This window comes from Coffea eugenioides, chromosome 5 (assembly GCF_003713205.1).
Source record: "Coffea eugenioides isolate CCC68of chromosome 5, Ceug_1.0, whole genome shotgun sequence".
NCBI lineage: Eukaryota > Viridiplantae > Streptophyta > Magnoliopsida > Gentianales > Rubiaceae > Coffea > Coffea eugenioides.
The window spans coordinates 49,109,545-49,126,014 of record NC_040039.1 but is presented as its reverse complement, the minus strand read 5'-3'; the positions used below and the strand labels follow the sequence as shown (position 1 = coordinate 49,126,014).

General features: G+C 37.8%; 2 protein-coding genes across 3 annotated transcripts; one reads left to right on the top strand and one right to left on the bottom strand.

Moving 5' to 3' along the window:
• Positions 1–551: 551 nt before the first annotated feature.
• On the top strand, positions 552–9,197 carry LOC113770381 (ubiquitin carboxyl-terminal hydrolase 14). The gene is made up of 19 exons (XM_027314818.1): positions 552–851; positions 1,373–1,544; positions 2,084–2,196; positions 2,294–2,630; positions 2,959–3,053; positions 3,612–3,745; positions 3,827–3,883; positions 4,003–4,080; positions 4,292–4,346; positions 4,673–4,753; positions 5,244–5,442; positions 5,514–5,571; positions 5,657–5,779; positions 6,070–6,158; positions 6,246–6,335; positions 7,760–7,915; positions 8,031–8,158; positions 8,248–8,347; positions 8,644–9,197. The coding sequence occupies exons 1-19, from the start codon at positions 747–749 to the stop codon at positions 8,817–8,819; spliced, it is 2,346 nt and encodes a 781-aa protein (XP_027170619.1). The 5' UTR covers positions 552–746; the 3' UTR covers positions 8,820–9,197.
• A 1,430-nt stretch (positions 9,198–10,627) lies between these two features.
• Positions 10,628–15,230, bottom strand: LOC113772399 (probable serine/threonine-protein kinase abkC). Of its 2 annotated transcripts, XM_027316994.1 has the most exons (6): positions 15,026–15,230; positions 14,402–14,467; positions 13,141–14,278; positions 12,228–12,497; positions 11,329–11,484; positions 10,628–11,104 (listed from the first exon to the last, which is right to left on the bottom strand). In XM_027316994.1, the coding sequence occupies exons 1-6, from the start codon at positions 15,037–15,039 to the stop codon at positions 10,985–10,987; spliced, it is 1,764 nt and encodes a 587-aa protein (XP_027172795.1). In that variant the 5' UTR covers positions 15,040–15,230; the 3' UTR covers positions 10,628–10,984. The 2 variants fall into 2 exon arrangements, with proteins under 2 accessions (XP_027172795.1, XP_027172794.1); XM_027316993.1 differs by having other exon boundaries at positions 13,141–14,467.
• Positions 15,231–16,470: the final 1,240 nt, after the last annotated feature.

Genomic DNA, 16,470 nt, shown 5'->3' with positions numbered 1-16,470 from the left:
GACAGATGAACTCAATAAGTTCAGCTAAAATGAGTTTCTTATGTTATAAATTTATGCTGATTGAGACAATTTTGAGCTGAATTTAAAATTTTATTTCATATAAGAGACAATGATTCAAAACATCTCTTACATTTTGAAAAATGACTTTTTTTATCAATTACTTTTAAAAGTGTAATTTTTCATTCCTTATAATTCACATTGATCAAATTTAGTCTCTATTTAAGTTTTCGACTAATTTTTAATCGAAATTCACCAAGTGCATTGCATATGATGATTTTTGATAGACAAAATTATCAAAACATATTTCATATAATCTGATTCATAGCCTTAACATTTCACAAAAACACACTTTTTCATCCCATTCAATAGTTTGGTTTGTTTTGAGCGCAACTAGTGTGATAGCTCTGATAATGTATGCACCGATTAAATGTACTAAAGTTTGGTAGTACGCTATTTCTGATAGTGTACATTAGTGCGACCTATGGTGACTCAATACTGAAGTAGACTAATAAAAGAGAGAAGACTGTCTCCTAAAATTCCAGAACCTCCGAGACGCGCCCCGCAGGCATAGCTTTACACTGGAAAGTAGCATTCTCCTACCATCAATCAGCTCTTCTTTGGCGTACGAGTCTGAAACACTCAGCCAAAGGAAAAGTGGAAAAATCCCTTACTTCTCCTTAGGGCAAAGAATCGATTAAAATCACAGCTCTCCTCTCCAAAACCTAGTCAAATTTCTTCCTCAACCAATGCAAAAAATGGAAATCCTTCGGTCGAACCTCTCCCGCGTACGAATTCCAGAACCTACTAATCGCATTTACAAGCAAGAATGCTGCGTCTCTTTCGACACTCCGGTACCTGATTTCTTTATTTACGTTCTTCGTTCATCGTTTGCTGTTCTTAAACCCAGTCACTCCTGTTTGTTTCTTCTTCTTCTTCTTCTTTTTTAATTTAAATTTGAATGAGCTGCCGTTTATTCTCTTTTTTTTTTATATATATAGAAATGCCGTTGATATTTTAATTCTTTTTTGTAACTTATTTCTTTATGAACCATTTGCTTTTTTCGTTACCATGTATAGTTTTTAATCTGCTAGGGTTTTATATTTATTAGTTAGTATTACTGCTTGGTAATAAGAGGTTTTAGTTAGCGCGGTTATAGTAATTTATTTGAACTTCGTTTGTGCTGATTTTTGTAGCCTATCCAGAGCTGTGAATTTTGGATCTGCATTATATTTGGCGCCACGAAAAATTAAGTCGAATGTTAGACAAAGTCTAAATCTAGTTATACATGAAACCAGTAACATAAGTTAGTGGAAATGGTTTTGGTTTGTCTTGTGGTGATTAATGAGTATTTTCTTGCATTCAAATTTTACAGAAATCTGAGGGTGGCCTATTTGTGGATATGTTTACATTTCTCGCATTTGGGAAGGATTATGTGGGATGGAACTATGAGAAGACAAAAGACCCAGTCTATTTACATATAAAGCAGACTGTGAAGCCAGTTGGTGAAGACAGACCTTCAAAGAAACCGACACTCTTAGCTATAGGTACGGTAATTGTTGATGTGCACCTGTCGTTTAGTTGGCTTTTAGCTGGCATTTGGTGGCACTGCTTCTCTAGCTCTTTTTGGTTTTTATGATTATCCATTTTATTCTCTCTTATGTCATTGTGTTTATTCTTTGATGTCCTTAGCTCAATTTGAAATGTCTTTCAGTATTGAGGGTAAAGCTATAAATGCATCAGTACCTGAACTGTAAGAATGCTGTCAGGAGTGTGTAGATGAGCCTTTCTTTAGAGGGAAATCGTGGCATTGTTCTCAGCCGATAACTGTAATTTACACATAGGCTTAGACAAGGTAAAGGGCATACGGAATATGAAAATCAGCTTAGGTACGCTCGTGATTCTTCTATTGATTTCACTGTTTTCTGGAATAAGGTCCACTAGATTGATTAATTTGGGTCTTACAGGCATATTATCATTTGTATTGGAGCTCTCTTTTTGAATAAGCATTTTGGGTCTTTGGTTGTGTATAAATGCCCCTTCAGTCTCTCTTTTTCGTCTTTATTTTTGACATTTCTATTTGTAGGTGTGGATGGAGGATTTGATAATAATGACCCTGAATACGAAGAAAGCTACGAAATAGTTATTTTGCCAGATTATGTATCTCTTCCTTTTCCATCCGTTGAGTTACCTGAAAAGGTAATTTTCTTTTCCATATGCATGCTTAGCTGGTAATGGATGTATTTGACATCTTGCGTGTTAACACTGGTTAAACTTATGAAATTTGATGTTTCAGGTAAGATTGGCTGTTGATGCTGTTTTAATGGCTGAAGGAGCAGAGAGGAAAGAGCAAGTTGCTGCATGGACAGCTGATAAGAAGAACATCAGTAAATATGCCATGAATCTCAACCAGCTTGATAACGGCATTATTGTTCCTCCGACAGGGTGGAAATGTGCCAAGTGTGATAAGACTGAAAATCTGTGGTTAAATTTGACTGATGGTTCAATATTGTGTGGTCGAAGAAATTGGGATGGAAGTGGTGGTAACGATCATGCTGTCAACCATTATAAAGAAACCAACTACCCACTTGCGGTGAAGCTTGGTACCATAACTTCTGACTTGGAGGGAGCAGGTAATGCTGCCTAATCCCTGTCATGTTTTTGTTATGTTTAACTTTGGCAGTTTTCTTGGAATAATGTAATTTCCTTGAATACTTGCTCCAGCAAGTAATTTGGAATTGCATCCGAGTTTTGTTGTTATCTTTTAATTTCTTCTAAGTGGAAGTATGCTGGGGTCAACTGGGTTATTTGCTTTGTAGTATCTTATACTGGTATTTATGGCGGGAAGCTAGCTAGTTTTGAGCTGAAGTCTTTCTGGAAGCTTATTAGATTCTTTAACATCTAGGGTATTACACCTTAATTCAAATAAAATCATGATTTTCTCAAATTTTGGCAGCTCAGATGTTTTTTCTTATGCGGAGGATGAAAGTGTGGAGGATCCTCTTTTAGCACAGCATCTTGCACATTTTGGTATCGACTTTTCATCCTTACAAAAGGTTTGTACCTAAACTTGTGTGTGTCATCATAAGTTATAATTGTGTGTCCTGGATAATCTTTTGGCAACATTGAACTTTTGCTCTTCCAGATGGCTGAAACTTGTCAGGCCACATTCGGTTGAACATATTATAAATAGTGTTGTTTTTCTGCCCCTTGATTCCTTATTTGCCAAATATCATAACGTTTTGAACTGGGAGCTACAAAACCTCTACTTGTTATAGAACTTTGCCTTCAGCATGGGTGGTTTTTTATTTTCTATGCACTTCTCTGGAAGTCATTGGTGTGAAAGTGAAGAGCATATTACTTCTAGGAGGCCTTCATATTCTTGTCCTGTTACCACCCTTTCTCTGCAGTGGCTGAGCCACAAGTTACCCCATTTCTGACATAGCATACCTACATCCATCTCCTGGCTCCCAAAAAATTAGTGTAGGCTGTAAAGAGGGAAGGAGTTGCTTTTGGTATCAGGTTGTTTGTGTTCACTGATGTTTATCCTCTGTGGTTGAGTATCTTTTACTATTGCTTGTAGCACCATCATCATGCTGGCTGTTGTTTTTCAGACTGAGATGACTACTGCTGAGATGGAACTTGATCAGAATACCAATTTTGATTGGAATCGGATTCAGGAAAGTGGAGAGGATATTGAACCACTATTTGGACCTGGTTACACTGGATTGGTCAATCTTGGAAATAGGTGCTCTTTCTTCTGTCGACTATTTACTAGAATAACTACATATTCCCTTTGTATTTTGCTTCTTATTTTTCTTGTTTGCAGTTGCTATTTGGCTGCAACTATGCAAGTAGTGTTCTCAACGCGTTCCTTCTGCTTACGGTCAGTTTATGTACCTCTTAATAATACAGACTTTGTTATAGGCTGTTCATTATAAATACTTCCAAATTAAGTTTTTGATAAAGGATTCGTTTTTTTCCAAAATGGAAATTATATATCAGATATTACGAGGATCAGAGTTTGAAAAGGGCTTTTGACACTGCTTTATCTGATGCGGCTGTAGACCTCAACATGCAGCTGTAAGCAATTGATGTTAATTCTGCTTTGAAGTTTTCTGAATTTTAGGGGTGCAAGAAGCCCCTGTGAGCTTTTGATTGATGCTATTTGAGGGACAGTCTGGCATTTTTATTTTATTTTTTTGGGGGAGGGGGGATGCGCATTGAGAAAAGTCATATATTGATCTCTTAGCTGCTTGTCACACAATAAGTTGCTAATTCATTTCTTTGACAGAACAAAGTTGGCGCATGGCATGCTTTCTGGTAAATATTCAATTCCTGCTGCAGAGGTAATTTTGTGTTCATCTTGGGTTCCTTTATGGTTCTCTTGCTTGCTTGATGTAGCATTCCGTTCATCTTTCAGATTGATGATATTGCTCATACTGCCGTACAAGTTTAATTTGTGTGGTTTCTTGCTGTACTTTTATACCTCTTTTTGACTATTTAAACTTGTGACCGTTCGTATCTGTTGCTTGTTTGCGCTTTGCTCATAGCTGCAGTTCACAAGATTCGTTATTCATGTGGAAGTAACCTTTTTTATATCTTGAACGTGTGTATTGCTGTGTTCAATGATTTGTACCAACAGACTCTTCCTTTTTGTTGTCTTCACCTTCAGAAACAGGAGGGAATCCGTCCCCGCATGTTTAAGTCCGTGATTGCTGCGAGCCACCCTGAATTTTCAACAATGAGACAACAGGTAAGTTTAGGTCTTCATGTTCTGGTGCTCGACTAGCTTTAAGGGTTCATTTTGTCCACGGGGTCATTATCTTGTGGTGTGTGGTTCCATGCACATGCATAGGGTTTGTAACTGGATCAGATGCAAAATCGAATTTATCATCTCTAAGTGGGCTAGAGACATGGAACTACATGACTATGTCAGAAAGTGATGCTATTTATTACCCTTGCTTAATAAGGAGTGCAGCATCTAACCTTAAACAACTCTTAGTTTGACAGCACGCAACCTTACTGTTGACTTTCAACGATAAGTACACTCACTGTGGGGTATGATAGGCTGACTAGGCAACAAGGATATTATTATATCTACTTTCTTTAATTGATTGGGTCTGTCTGAGCACTGAGCATAGTATCTGATCTACCACCATAACGGGATCTCTGAACTCTAATTTAAACATATCTTCTTTATGAATTTCATTTGGGAGTTATAGTGCATAGAACCTTGTTTCCAGGATGCACTGGAATTTTTCCTGCACTTTATTGACCAAGTTGAACGAACGCATTCAGAAAGTCCTTCTATTGATCCTTCAAGGAGTTTTAAATTTGGTATTGAAGAGCGATTGCAATGTCCATCTGGCAAAGTTGCTTACAATCAGAGGAGTGACTATATTCTATCCCTAAACATTCCATTGCACAAAGCTACAAACAGGAGTAAGCTTCTGTATGCTTATTATTTGAAATAGTTGTTCTTGTTCTAAAACTAATGTATATTAAAAATTCAGATGAGTTAGAAGCATTCGAAAAATTGAAGGCCGAGAAGCATGCAGAAGGGAAGGAAGTGTGAGTTCTGATTGGATCATTTTAAATTGTTGACATCCAAATCTATTTTCCTTGCAACAAATTTCTTAGCAGTGTGTCCTAGCAGGTCTGCCGAGGAAATTGTCCGCCCAAGGGTGCCATTGAAGGATTGCTTAGATTGCTTTTCAGCGCCAGAAGAGGTGCACGATTTTTACAGCTCAGCGTTGAAGTCCAAGACAACAGCAATTAAGTAAGCATTGTGATCTTCCGTATCCTTTTTCTTGTTGCTTTCTGAGATTTCTTGGGCAGCCACTTGTTTAGTCAATTTGATGGTCGGATAGAACATTTGGAAGTTCAGGGAAACACCCCCCCCTTGGGGGGTGCGTGTTTGATGCTTTTATTCTCAAACAAAGACTTCATTATGACCATTGTATTCGCTTCTATAAAGTGTGTAATTTATGAAGACATTTAATAGCTTTCAGCCTGCACATCTCTTTTCTTGCTTCTTTCTTTGTACAAGGTTTTGGCTTTTTCTTGCAGAACTGCTGGTCTGACCTCATTTCCTGATTATCTGGTGTTGCACATGCGGAAATTTGTCCTTGAGGCAGGCTGGGTGCCAAAAAAACTTGGTAATTTTATAGAGTTGCTCCTTATTTGATAAGGAATCCATCTGAAGAGAAACTGACCACTCCTGTTGTATTTTTGGTTCCATGTAGATGTCTATATAGATGTTCCTGATATCATTGACATCAGTTATATGCGCAGCAAGGGTTTTCAACCAGGGGAAGAGCTGTTACCTGAAACTAGTATGTGACTTTGTTTTATTTTCCATTAAGGGTCCGTTTGTTTCGGGTGAAAATATTTTACTGGAAAATATTTTCCTAATTTCCCATGTTTGGTTGCACAAAAGTTACTGAAAATATTTTACTGTGTAAAAGATTTTCACTCATCTTATGGAAAACAACTTCCCTTCCAAACTTATTGAAGTTGTTTTCCGAAATGCATGCATTCCGTCTGATAAAAAAGTATTTGTCAAACTTTCAAAACTTGTAGTATGTTCAAAATCAAAAAAAGACCTCACCCTGCTCACCCTATTCTAGTAATTAATTATGTATAATAGGGATATTCTTTTCTAGAGAAACTTTCAGCAGCGAGAGTGCAAGGTATATGTCACAATAAGCATTGTTTGTGATTGATATTTGACAATGAATGGCCAGCAATTTGTTTATTGCTTAAGGAGAAATTTTTAATTCATATATACATTTCTCCAAGATTTTTTTAAAGTTAAACAATGAGATAAATTTTTTATTTTGCATGGGAAGAAGTTTGTGGTTATAATGTGTAGAAAGTAAAGGTAGAGGTAAAAGTGAAAATATTTCAAAAGTTAAACAAACATCCGAAAATGAAGTAAGAAAATATTCTCAATAGGCTAACCAAACACCTGAAAATGATGAAAGGGAAATGATTTTCCTGGAAAATTACTTCCATGGAAAATATTTTCTCAAGGAAAACATTTTACTTCCAACCAAACCGACCCTAAGTTTCTGCATTTTGGTTTGCACTCTCCGGTGGATCTATTTGCTTGTTTTATAAAGAATTGCTCCTTACCTTGCAGAGGATGTGTCACTTTGGACTTTCTCATTTTCCTTGTTTATTTTGTATCATGGGAATTACCCTCCTCCATGATGGGATGCCTACATAAAGCCCTGATGCTTCTTAGGAAATTTTCCTTTTTTTTTTTCAGGCAAAAAAATTGTCAGAGTACTATAGAAATTTAAACTGTTTTGTAGATGACTTTTTTACTTACTTTCAGTGCAACATAAAATTCAGTTGATTTCATGTTGTCTATATTTTATTTCCATTAAGTTTCTGCATTTTGGTTTGCACTCTCCGGTGGATCTATTTGCTTGTTTTTATAAAGAATTGCTTCTTACCTTGTAGAGGACGTGTCACTTTGGACTTCCTCATTTTCCTTGTTTATTTTGTATCATGGCAATTACCCTCCTCCATGATGGGATGCCTACACAAAGCCCGGATGCTTCTTAGGAAATTTTCCTTTTTTTTTTTCCGGAAAAAGAAAATGTCAGAGTACTATAGAAATTTAAAATCTTTTGTAGATGACTTTTTTACCTACTTTCAGTGCAACATAAAATTCAGTTGATTTCATGTTGTCTATATTTTATTTCCTGTGGATCACAATTTGATATTTCACCATTGCTGTTACGCACAGCTGATGAAGATATACCTCTGGCTGATGAGACTATCGTTGCCCAGCTCACTTCAATGGGATTCAATCATCTTCATTGTCAAAAGGCTGCCATTAACACTTCAAATACTGGAGTGGAAGAGGCTATGAATTGGTTATTTGCTCATATGGAGGACCCTGGTATTCTTATGCTTAATATAATTATATTCATATGGCAGGAAGCCTCTGTTTTACTTAATATAATTGATTCATTATACATCTGTAGTAATCGATGCTTAATATAATTTCACCCCAGACATCAACGCTCCCATGTCCAAGAAGGCACAAAGTTCGGATGCCCCCCTTTTTGATCAATCGAAAGTTGAGGCTTTGGTTTCTTTTGGTTTCCCTGAAGAACTTGCTAGGAAAGCTCTCCAGGCATCGGTAAAGTCCTATTGAGCTTGATTACTCTATCCTTTTATTTTGGAATTCCAATTTCTTGTGATCTTGTGACATAATTTGAACTTTTGTAGGGTGGTGACATTGAGAAAGCAACAAATTGGATTTTTGACAATCCTGATGCTTCTAATAGCGCACCAGCCAGTGACGCTGCTTTACCTGATGGAGGAGGGAGTAAGTCCCTTGGACATCTTTGTTGTTAAGATCTGAGTGTCCTCGGTTCCAACTTTTTATTTGACCCATTCTCATGTTTAATACTAGAAAAACATGCCCATTCCCGGATACTACTGTTCGTATATTATGGTTTTTTATGCCTATTGTTGTTGATGTTGGCATGAAAGTTTTAATATAGAGCGTGTTAAACCTCGGCTGCTTGATCATTCTGTATCATGGTTAAGTCCTGGAAAGTCTTTTTAATTCTCCTGCTTAATCATACACTGACAAAGCAGTTGTCTCCTGCCCATTTTCAGGGTACAGGCTCATTGGAATAGTGAGTCATATTGGTACGTCCACCCATTGTGGTCATTATGTTGCTCACGTCTACAAGAATGGTGGTTGGGTGATTTTCAATGATGAGAAGGTCGGTGTTTCAAAAAACCCTCCAGTTGACATGGGATACTTGTACTTCTTTGAGAGATTGGAATAACTGGGGAGATTCAAATCGAGAGACAGATACAGCTTTATTGAGACACTTCAATGTTGGGAACAGGCAATTTTAAGCAGCCTCTGGGAGTCCAGGACCTTTGCTTATGCTAACCGCAAGGATGGGCCCTTTACGGTCTTGACAAATTTCCGAAACCCGTGGTGCGAGATCCGTTGAGTGGCTTAGAATCTCCATCCTAGTCTTAAAAAGTACTGATGTTCAACGGATAGCCTTGCAAACCCATTCTTAAGTTCCCATACCAAAATTGTCTCTCATTTTGCTTCGGTATAGTTTCTGGTTGGTTATTAGTTGGACAGATGATCTCGATTCGATGAGAATATTGACAGTAATCGGTTTATGGTTTGTGGTTTAGCGGCTTCACAATATTTGACAATATCATTTGGTATGGCACAAACACAAGCTTAGTCAAATAAAGCACAAGGGAAAGAAAAAGGGGGCGCGCAATAACTTTGTTGTTCGCAACAAAGAATTACGAAATGCGCTTTACTTGCTTTCGTAGTCTATGACTAGTTATGCGAACATTGAAATGTGTCCCGCACAATTGGGAGCCAAAACTAACTGTGAATTTTAGGTGTGGTGGGTGAAAATCAGGCTTGATATTACGTGAGTGTTGAGGAGGTCCTAAAAACTGGCAATGGCATGCGTTTGTTCCTCAATTTTTGTGGAAGCAAAATATAAATCAGTGACTCAAGGATGATCGACGCTCTCTCTTCCTTTCCATTTTTGTTTTACAGAAGATTGTCTTCGTTAGGGTAGTCAGTATACATATATGGTCAGAAAGTATCTTCCGGAACTTGCTAAAACCCGGATTATACAAGGCTAACTGATAATCTTTCTTATACTAGGAAAATTCATCTTAAAAAGAAAGAATAAAATGAGCCCCAACATGAAGCTGCAATATGTTGCAGTTACTGGAAAGAAAATCTTGAAAAATGTTATATATGTTGGTTTGGACAATGTAGAAGCATCGATTTTGTGTTTAATATTGTAAATCGTCTACTGGGCTAGATCCACAGCATTTGGTCTTTAAACTGTACCACGACGAATACCTCCCAAATAGAAAATGGTTAGTCTTTGATGGTACAGCAGGAGGGTTTTGTACTACAACCACAACTATAGTACAAGAAGCCAGTTACTATTTAGGAGCAGCACAAATGAGAAGGTAGTACAATCTCGTTATCCCCTGATACGTCCCTTGTACTTTATCATCCCATTCCTCATTAAAGTTATTAAACTAGTCCCAACAAATGGCCCAGGACTAACGAACCAATTGGTTCCGAACTGGAAGGAAAAATCATCGAAGAGATTAAAAATATCATTGAGTGCAGCGTTGATGAAGGATCTCCATCTTACCATTTTTAGCTGTCGATTGATTCATCTGCGCTGCACCCAATCATGTTTTTTTTTTAGCTCTTCTGAACCGATTCCTAGATGTGCACGGAGATGTCTCCCACAGGTTCTGTATTTTTCTTTCATATTATTCCAAGTCCTTGCATTTTCCACCTTGTTCATTTGCTCTTGGAGCTTGCTGCCAACTCGTCAGAAACAAGTAATCTGAAACGTTCGAGCAGCTCTGATGGTAGAGGAGCCAAAGAGAGAGAGAGAGAGAGAGACAACACCATGCTCAATATAGAACTTATAGTAGTGGTACTGCATTCAGTAGAATTTGTCCCAGTTATGCCAAGGAACTTCGGGGTAAGTCTGATCACCTTCGACGCTTTATTCATATTTTTTGAAACTATACCATACGAACAGATTAACCTATAAAGTAACCAATCCATACGAAAAGCTCCCGTAAACATTTTAACCTATATTCATCTTTCGTTACTTCCTTTTCATTTTCCTGTTCTCGGCTCAGTGACTCTTTACACCATTCTGCTTATATCTTTCAAAGATACAACAAGCAGCGCTCAATTTTGGCCAGAAGACTTGTAGATTTTCTCCATTTTACAATTAGTAGACAACCTAAGGAATCCTAAACAGCAAAACTGTTGGGCAACTCTGGTCGCAGATTTTGTTTGTATTTTTCTGTTTTGAGATTCTTGTAATATCTTTATTTCTTCAGAGCAAGAGAATCGTCCATCTAATTCTTTTCGAGGCAACTACTTCGTCAGATTTCTTTCTAGGCTAAGAGAAACGCACAACCTTCACGGGGCCATTAGTCCTTCAATGGTGTAGAAGAGGGATTCCTCCCAGTCAACTTTGAAGAGCAATGTTTGCAATGCCCGGAGCACATCATAATCAGGGTCAAGTTTCCGCTGCCATCCCTGAGGAAGAAAATGGCAATAACCATAACATGAACATATATGATCAGCAAAGAAGTAATATAACCCCCACAAAAAGTGGAATAAAGGACAATGGTGTTGCTATAATATAGCTTTCAGAATTGCATATGCTAAGTTTCAAAACCATATAGTTCAAAATTTCAAAAACATTTATCACCAAATTAGACATCAAACAGCGATTTAGCAAAAGAGAGGCCAAAATGTACCTCCAACACCAACATTGTTACCATCACTGTGCAAGCGTTTCCATCAATGTTTACTTGGTGACGTCTAACTTGCTCAAGCATTTGTTGCATACAATCAGCAGGGTGGAATGAACTTCCTTCATCTGTGGCCCAGAAGTTAAATGTATTCTCCACTGCCTACTAAGAATGAAAAGGTTATTCTTAAAGGAGACCATCAATTAAATGAAATTTTAGTTACTGATTTTTGACTAATCGCAACGGCAAGAAAATCAGCACGCACTTAAAGCACAAGAAATATTTTGGCCAGAAATGACAGGAGAATTCAACTTAAATGGGTCAAGAGTACTACTCAGGACTTAGTTCAGCTCAGTCCCAGCCAGGTATAACGTCTATTATGCAACAGTTGTGGTGTGCTGCTGATAAACCCACGTCAGGTGCAAGAGATCTTTTGAAAAAATACTACAAAAGCAATGTGTATATAGCATGTAAAATAAAAGTTATTACCAGGATATTCCTGGTGAGCAGTAGAAAGGATAAGCCTTTTCTTGAAACCATAGTAGGTAGTGCGTTTCTAGCAATCTCAGTACAACGAATCTTCAGTTTTAAGACACTACCTTAAGAATTTTCTTCCAACTCTACTCTCGTCTTCTATAACTCTTTATTGTTTATCAACATTAGCACCTCTTTTCATTGTTGCAGACTTTTAAGATACCATCAATTAAAGCATCTTTGTTGCTGAATTACATGATTAGCATTAGCTGAAAAAGAACTCACAAAAGCCAGTTAAATAGACAGGATAATAGTCTATTTACGGTAGTGGATGACCATATAACTACGTAATTAGCATGAACCTCTGCAAGCATCAAAAAATTCCAAGATTACCTTATTATGAAGAAAGCTGCATAAGAACAAAGAAGCACCTGGATAAATGCCTTCGGGTTCGGGCAGTGCTGCTGTTTAGATAATCTAAGAGTGCATTCTGCGGCAGTGCGACCATCTCGAAGTGCGACAGCTTTAAAAAACTCCAATAGAGTGATTCGATCCTTCTGTGATAATTCAGCCGTCATGCCCACATCCAGGAAAATAACATGCGGCCTTGACTTAAACAAACCTTTATTTAAAGCTTCACCATCAGACACTCTAACCAGAATGTTTCCAGGATGCATATCTGCATGGATGAAATTGTCTACCTGCAACCAAATTTAGAGAAACCGAAAAGTTTCGAATCATTTTACTAGAAATGAATTAACAGCTCTCCTAAGGGTAAAGCACCCTTACCTCACCCCTCTTCCCCCAAAGCAAGGGGATCAACAAAACAAGAAGACAAAAAACCTGATTTTAGCATAAGAAAATGTAACTATAAAAACAGCTTATACAGACTTTAAAGTTTGAAACTAGGAACTCAATTAATAGAATAACAGATTTTCTTTGCTAAGTCCCCCTTAGCCCAGGCAAATTGACTGCAGTAAGGTTCTAAAATGGAGACTGACAATCGCTAGTACTTTTACTAAAATTCTGAGAAGAATATAGATGTTATTGGCTCGTTATTGTGCTAAAAACCATACTCTCAGTGGAATCATCTAAACTTAGTGAAAAAGGCAACAAATAGCTGGTTCTTAATGGCAGTTATTCATGTACATAATGGAGCATGGCTTACATCTGGTCATCATTTCTTTGATAGCTCTGTTTTTCATATCTTTCATACGAAGAAAGGTGATAGTTCTGCTCAAGAATGCCTTACCCAACTTCTTAGCATCAGTGAAGGAAATCAATACAGTTAATAAAAACAGTGCTAAGAACAGTGGACCTTCAAGTGGAAAGCAGTAATCATACCAAAAGCATTTTTAACATTGCATTAGTGCCAATGTGAGCCAAGGAACTTTTAATGTGCCCATGCCCTTCAAGCTTGTCAACATAGTGCAGGATGTTTTCGCCATGCTCATATGTTTCAATCAGAACAGCAGGATGCACCAAAGGATATAGTGGTCTCGGGAAGGAAACATCCTTCCATTGCCTGAAATTGTAGATGAAACGATTCAAATTAGCTGCCTCTCTTGCAAGATCAACTTGGGACATCATAAAGACGGCAAACTGTTGTATGCTTTCATCCAGTCTCATCCATTTCAGTGTAGGAATGAATTGAGAAGCTTTAGCAAATAAATTGATCAATACGAAGTCTCTCCTAATAGCCTCACTAACACCAGGATGTCTAACTTTTACGGCAACAAGAACAGGCTTTCCTCGTTTGCCAGGATAGCGGAATCTCAGGGTAGCCCGATGAACTTGAGCAATACTACCAGATGCTACAGGCTCCTCTTCAAAATTATCAAAAATATCAGCAATATTGCGACCAAAAGCATTTTCAATCGTTCTTCTTGTATGTGCATAACTATGTGCTGGTGCTTTGGTGTGCAATTCCGCAAGCTCATTACACAGATCACTTGCAAATAGATCTGGCCTTGTTGCTGCCCACTGACCCCATTTAATAAATGCTGGACCTGCCTTTTCTAATGTAATGCGAACTGTCTGTAGCCACGTCTTCCTATACTCAGAACCAAGGGATTCAGCAAAGGGAGCCATAAAAATGCAAGGGGAGAACAATATCCCTAAATATATTGCTCTCAGAAACAACATTAAACCCTCCAAAAGCAAGAAAATGAAAGAAGTCAGGTGAACGTGTCCAAATTGTGCTTGTGTGTAGAAAAAATCCCCAGTTGGGAAGCCTTCTGCCTCAGCCCTAAAACCTCGTTTCCATCCCAGCTCTCCAACAATGAAAGCCAAAATACCTGGAACTACCAGCTTTGATCGGGTCAAAGCAAGGCTCACAGCACATGCAATTCTACTTAACGGACTGCTGTAGGAACAAATATGAGCAAGCCTCCTCCATGGAATACGAGCATGATAAGGAACTGGGTTACTTGTTGAGTAGAACGCTACTTTTTTAAGGTTCCCAGTTTTCCACAATGTCTGCCTGCCTTCACGTATTGTGCATGAAGAAAATCCTCTATAAGAAACCTTTGAATGCGAATACAATTGGCGCAGGATGTAAGGGAGTCCAACTGGACATCCCACCAAGCTATGAGCTGCCCCTAACCTGGCGGTTTTTGGACTTGAGTGAATGCAATCAGCAAATCTCCTAATGGTTCCGGTCGTCAAGAATCTACATCAGAGAAATATATCAGTAAACTTATAACCATAAATCGCAATTCTACAAGGACATCACACCAATAAGTTTCTATCGTCAAATCTAAATGAATCCAAAGCATTACAATATTGTTCGAAAAAATATAGTATATGAAAAGTTATGCAACATTTCAATACGGCTCCAAATTAGTCATAAAGTATACATAGTCAACCTTGCCCAATTGACATTTAAGATGAGATGTTGCCAAATTTGCAAATTTTCCCCCTCTTTCGGTTACCATTGAATCAGATAAAAGTAAAAGCTAGGAAACACAAAATATTCTCCTGTATTAGGTCCGTAGCTATTCATTCAAATTTGTTATTGTAACAAATTTCATAAACACATCTAATTCCAACATAGTCCACTTATCCCACGATTAATTTAAAAAAAAACAAAACAAAACAAAAAAGGTTGATCTTTAATTGCTAGTATTGTATTATAAACATCAAGAGCCGAAGAATGGCAATACGAAATACAAAATTCATCATTGAAAAAAAGAAAAAACTGAAAGCTAATATTAGTAATAGCTGTAACCTTGAAATGGCCATAGGAATCAGGTGCGATCGGGTCTAGAATAAGCAGGTGGCGCATAAAACTCCGAGACATCTTCACTCTCATCGGGCAGTGACAAGCTGTGTATGATTGGCCATTTCCGGTGGAGTATCGCCGGGGAAACCTATGGCTGAGATGGTGGCGCTTTAGATTTCTGGCCGGATGATGGCGGAGGACTCTGCAAGAGTGGACGCTGGACTGGATTGTAATAGTGAAAACTTTAGCCATTGTGGGTAATGTGGATTGTTGCTAAGGTTAATCTGGTTTTGGGCCTTAACTTCGACTACAAATGCTCTAGACCGTAATCATGGATCCTCATCTGTCCAGTCTAAGCTTGGAAAAGTAAGTTTGGGCCTCGTCCTACAAATTGGCCCAATTACACACTATTTCTTTTTTTTTTTTTTGGCGTTTTCTGTAATTTTCTTTTTCTTTTCTCTTAAAACAGTTTTTTTTTTTTTCTCCTGGGGTCAACTAGGAAAATCGTGTATTTACAAATATAGGAATTTTGATCAAGATTTCTTGATTTTATTATCCTCATTAAGAGGGAAAATCAACTTACATGCCAAGATGGAATATTAGGATCATCTTAGTTTAACTTTAGCAAGAAAAGTTTACGCAAAAAAAAAAAAGGAAAAAGAAACCTTCCAATACCTTATCGAAGAAATATCAAATTACATCACATATTTTGGACGCGGCATCCCAGGCTAGTTGTCCACGTACCAATACCATACCATGGAGGAGAGCTTCCAACAGTTATGGCATGTAAAAACTATGGGTCCAAATCGCAGAAAGTGACTTGTTAGCTGGTTTTAAGATTAAAAAACCAATAGGTTTTTCCGAAAACTGTGGTTTCGTAGTATGCCTAACTTTTGTCTCACGTGCCATGTTCTCTACACCTGTCCTATATATACGCATAGTCCCTTTCTCAGCCTTAATCACAAACCTTTTCATCCATCTATTTTCTTCTCAAGCAATACGAAATACCACCTTCTCAATCATACTAATTCTGCAATATTAATTATACTAGAACAAATATTGGAAGAATGAATGCAACTGCAAAGGCCTTGGTTGTTGGTGGGAGCATAGGAGCAGCCGTGGGTATGGTTCTCAAAGATCAAGGTAGCCGCCCCTTGATGCCGCTCCAACGCCATGCTTCTTGGTACCATCAGGCCCTGACTACCCGCTCCGTTTTGCCATCTCTCTTGGTTAGGGAAGTAGAGAAGACGCCAAGAAGAGAAAACTCTGTGAAGAAAGTAATGCATTTGAGTAGTTGGGGTCCTAGTACTATTAGATTTTAGCTTCTTCTTCCATTTTTTTTTTCTTTTTTTCAGAAAACATATGATATATCCTGACAATTTGTTATATTATTGTAAGACAACGAATATCATTTGCAGGCTTTGGTCCATTTTGCTCTTCTTTGAACTTTT

Excerpts from the sequence above, each read along its gene's own strand:
- LOC113770381 (XM_027314818.1), top strand. The coding sequence starts at position 747 with ATGCAAAAAATGGAAATCCTTCGGTCGAACCTCTCCCGCGTACGAATT. Across the intron at positions 3,054-3,611 it reads ACTTTTCATCCTTACAAAAG|ACTGAGATGACTACTGCTGA; the intron begins GTTTGTACCTAA and ends GTTGTTTTTCAG. Across the intron at positions 6,336-7,759 it reads AGAGCTGTTACCTGAAACTA|CTGATGAAGATATACCTCTG; the intron begins GTATGTGACTTT and ends TGTTACGCACAG.
- LOC113772399 (XM_027316993.1), bottom strand. Across the intron at positions 12,498-13,140 it reads CAATGTTAAAAATGCTTTTG|GTAGACAATTTCATCCATGC; the intron begins GTATGATTACTG and ends ATTTGGTTGCAG. Across the intron at positions 11,105-11,328 it reads TAACAATGTTGGTGTTGGAG|GGATGGCAGCGGAAACTTGA; the intron begins GTACATTTTGGC and ends TTTCTTCCTCAG.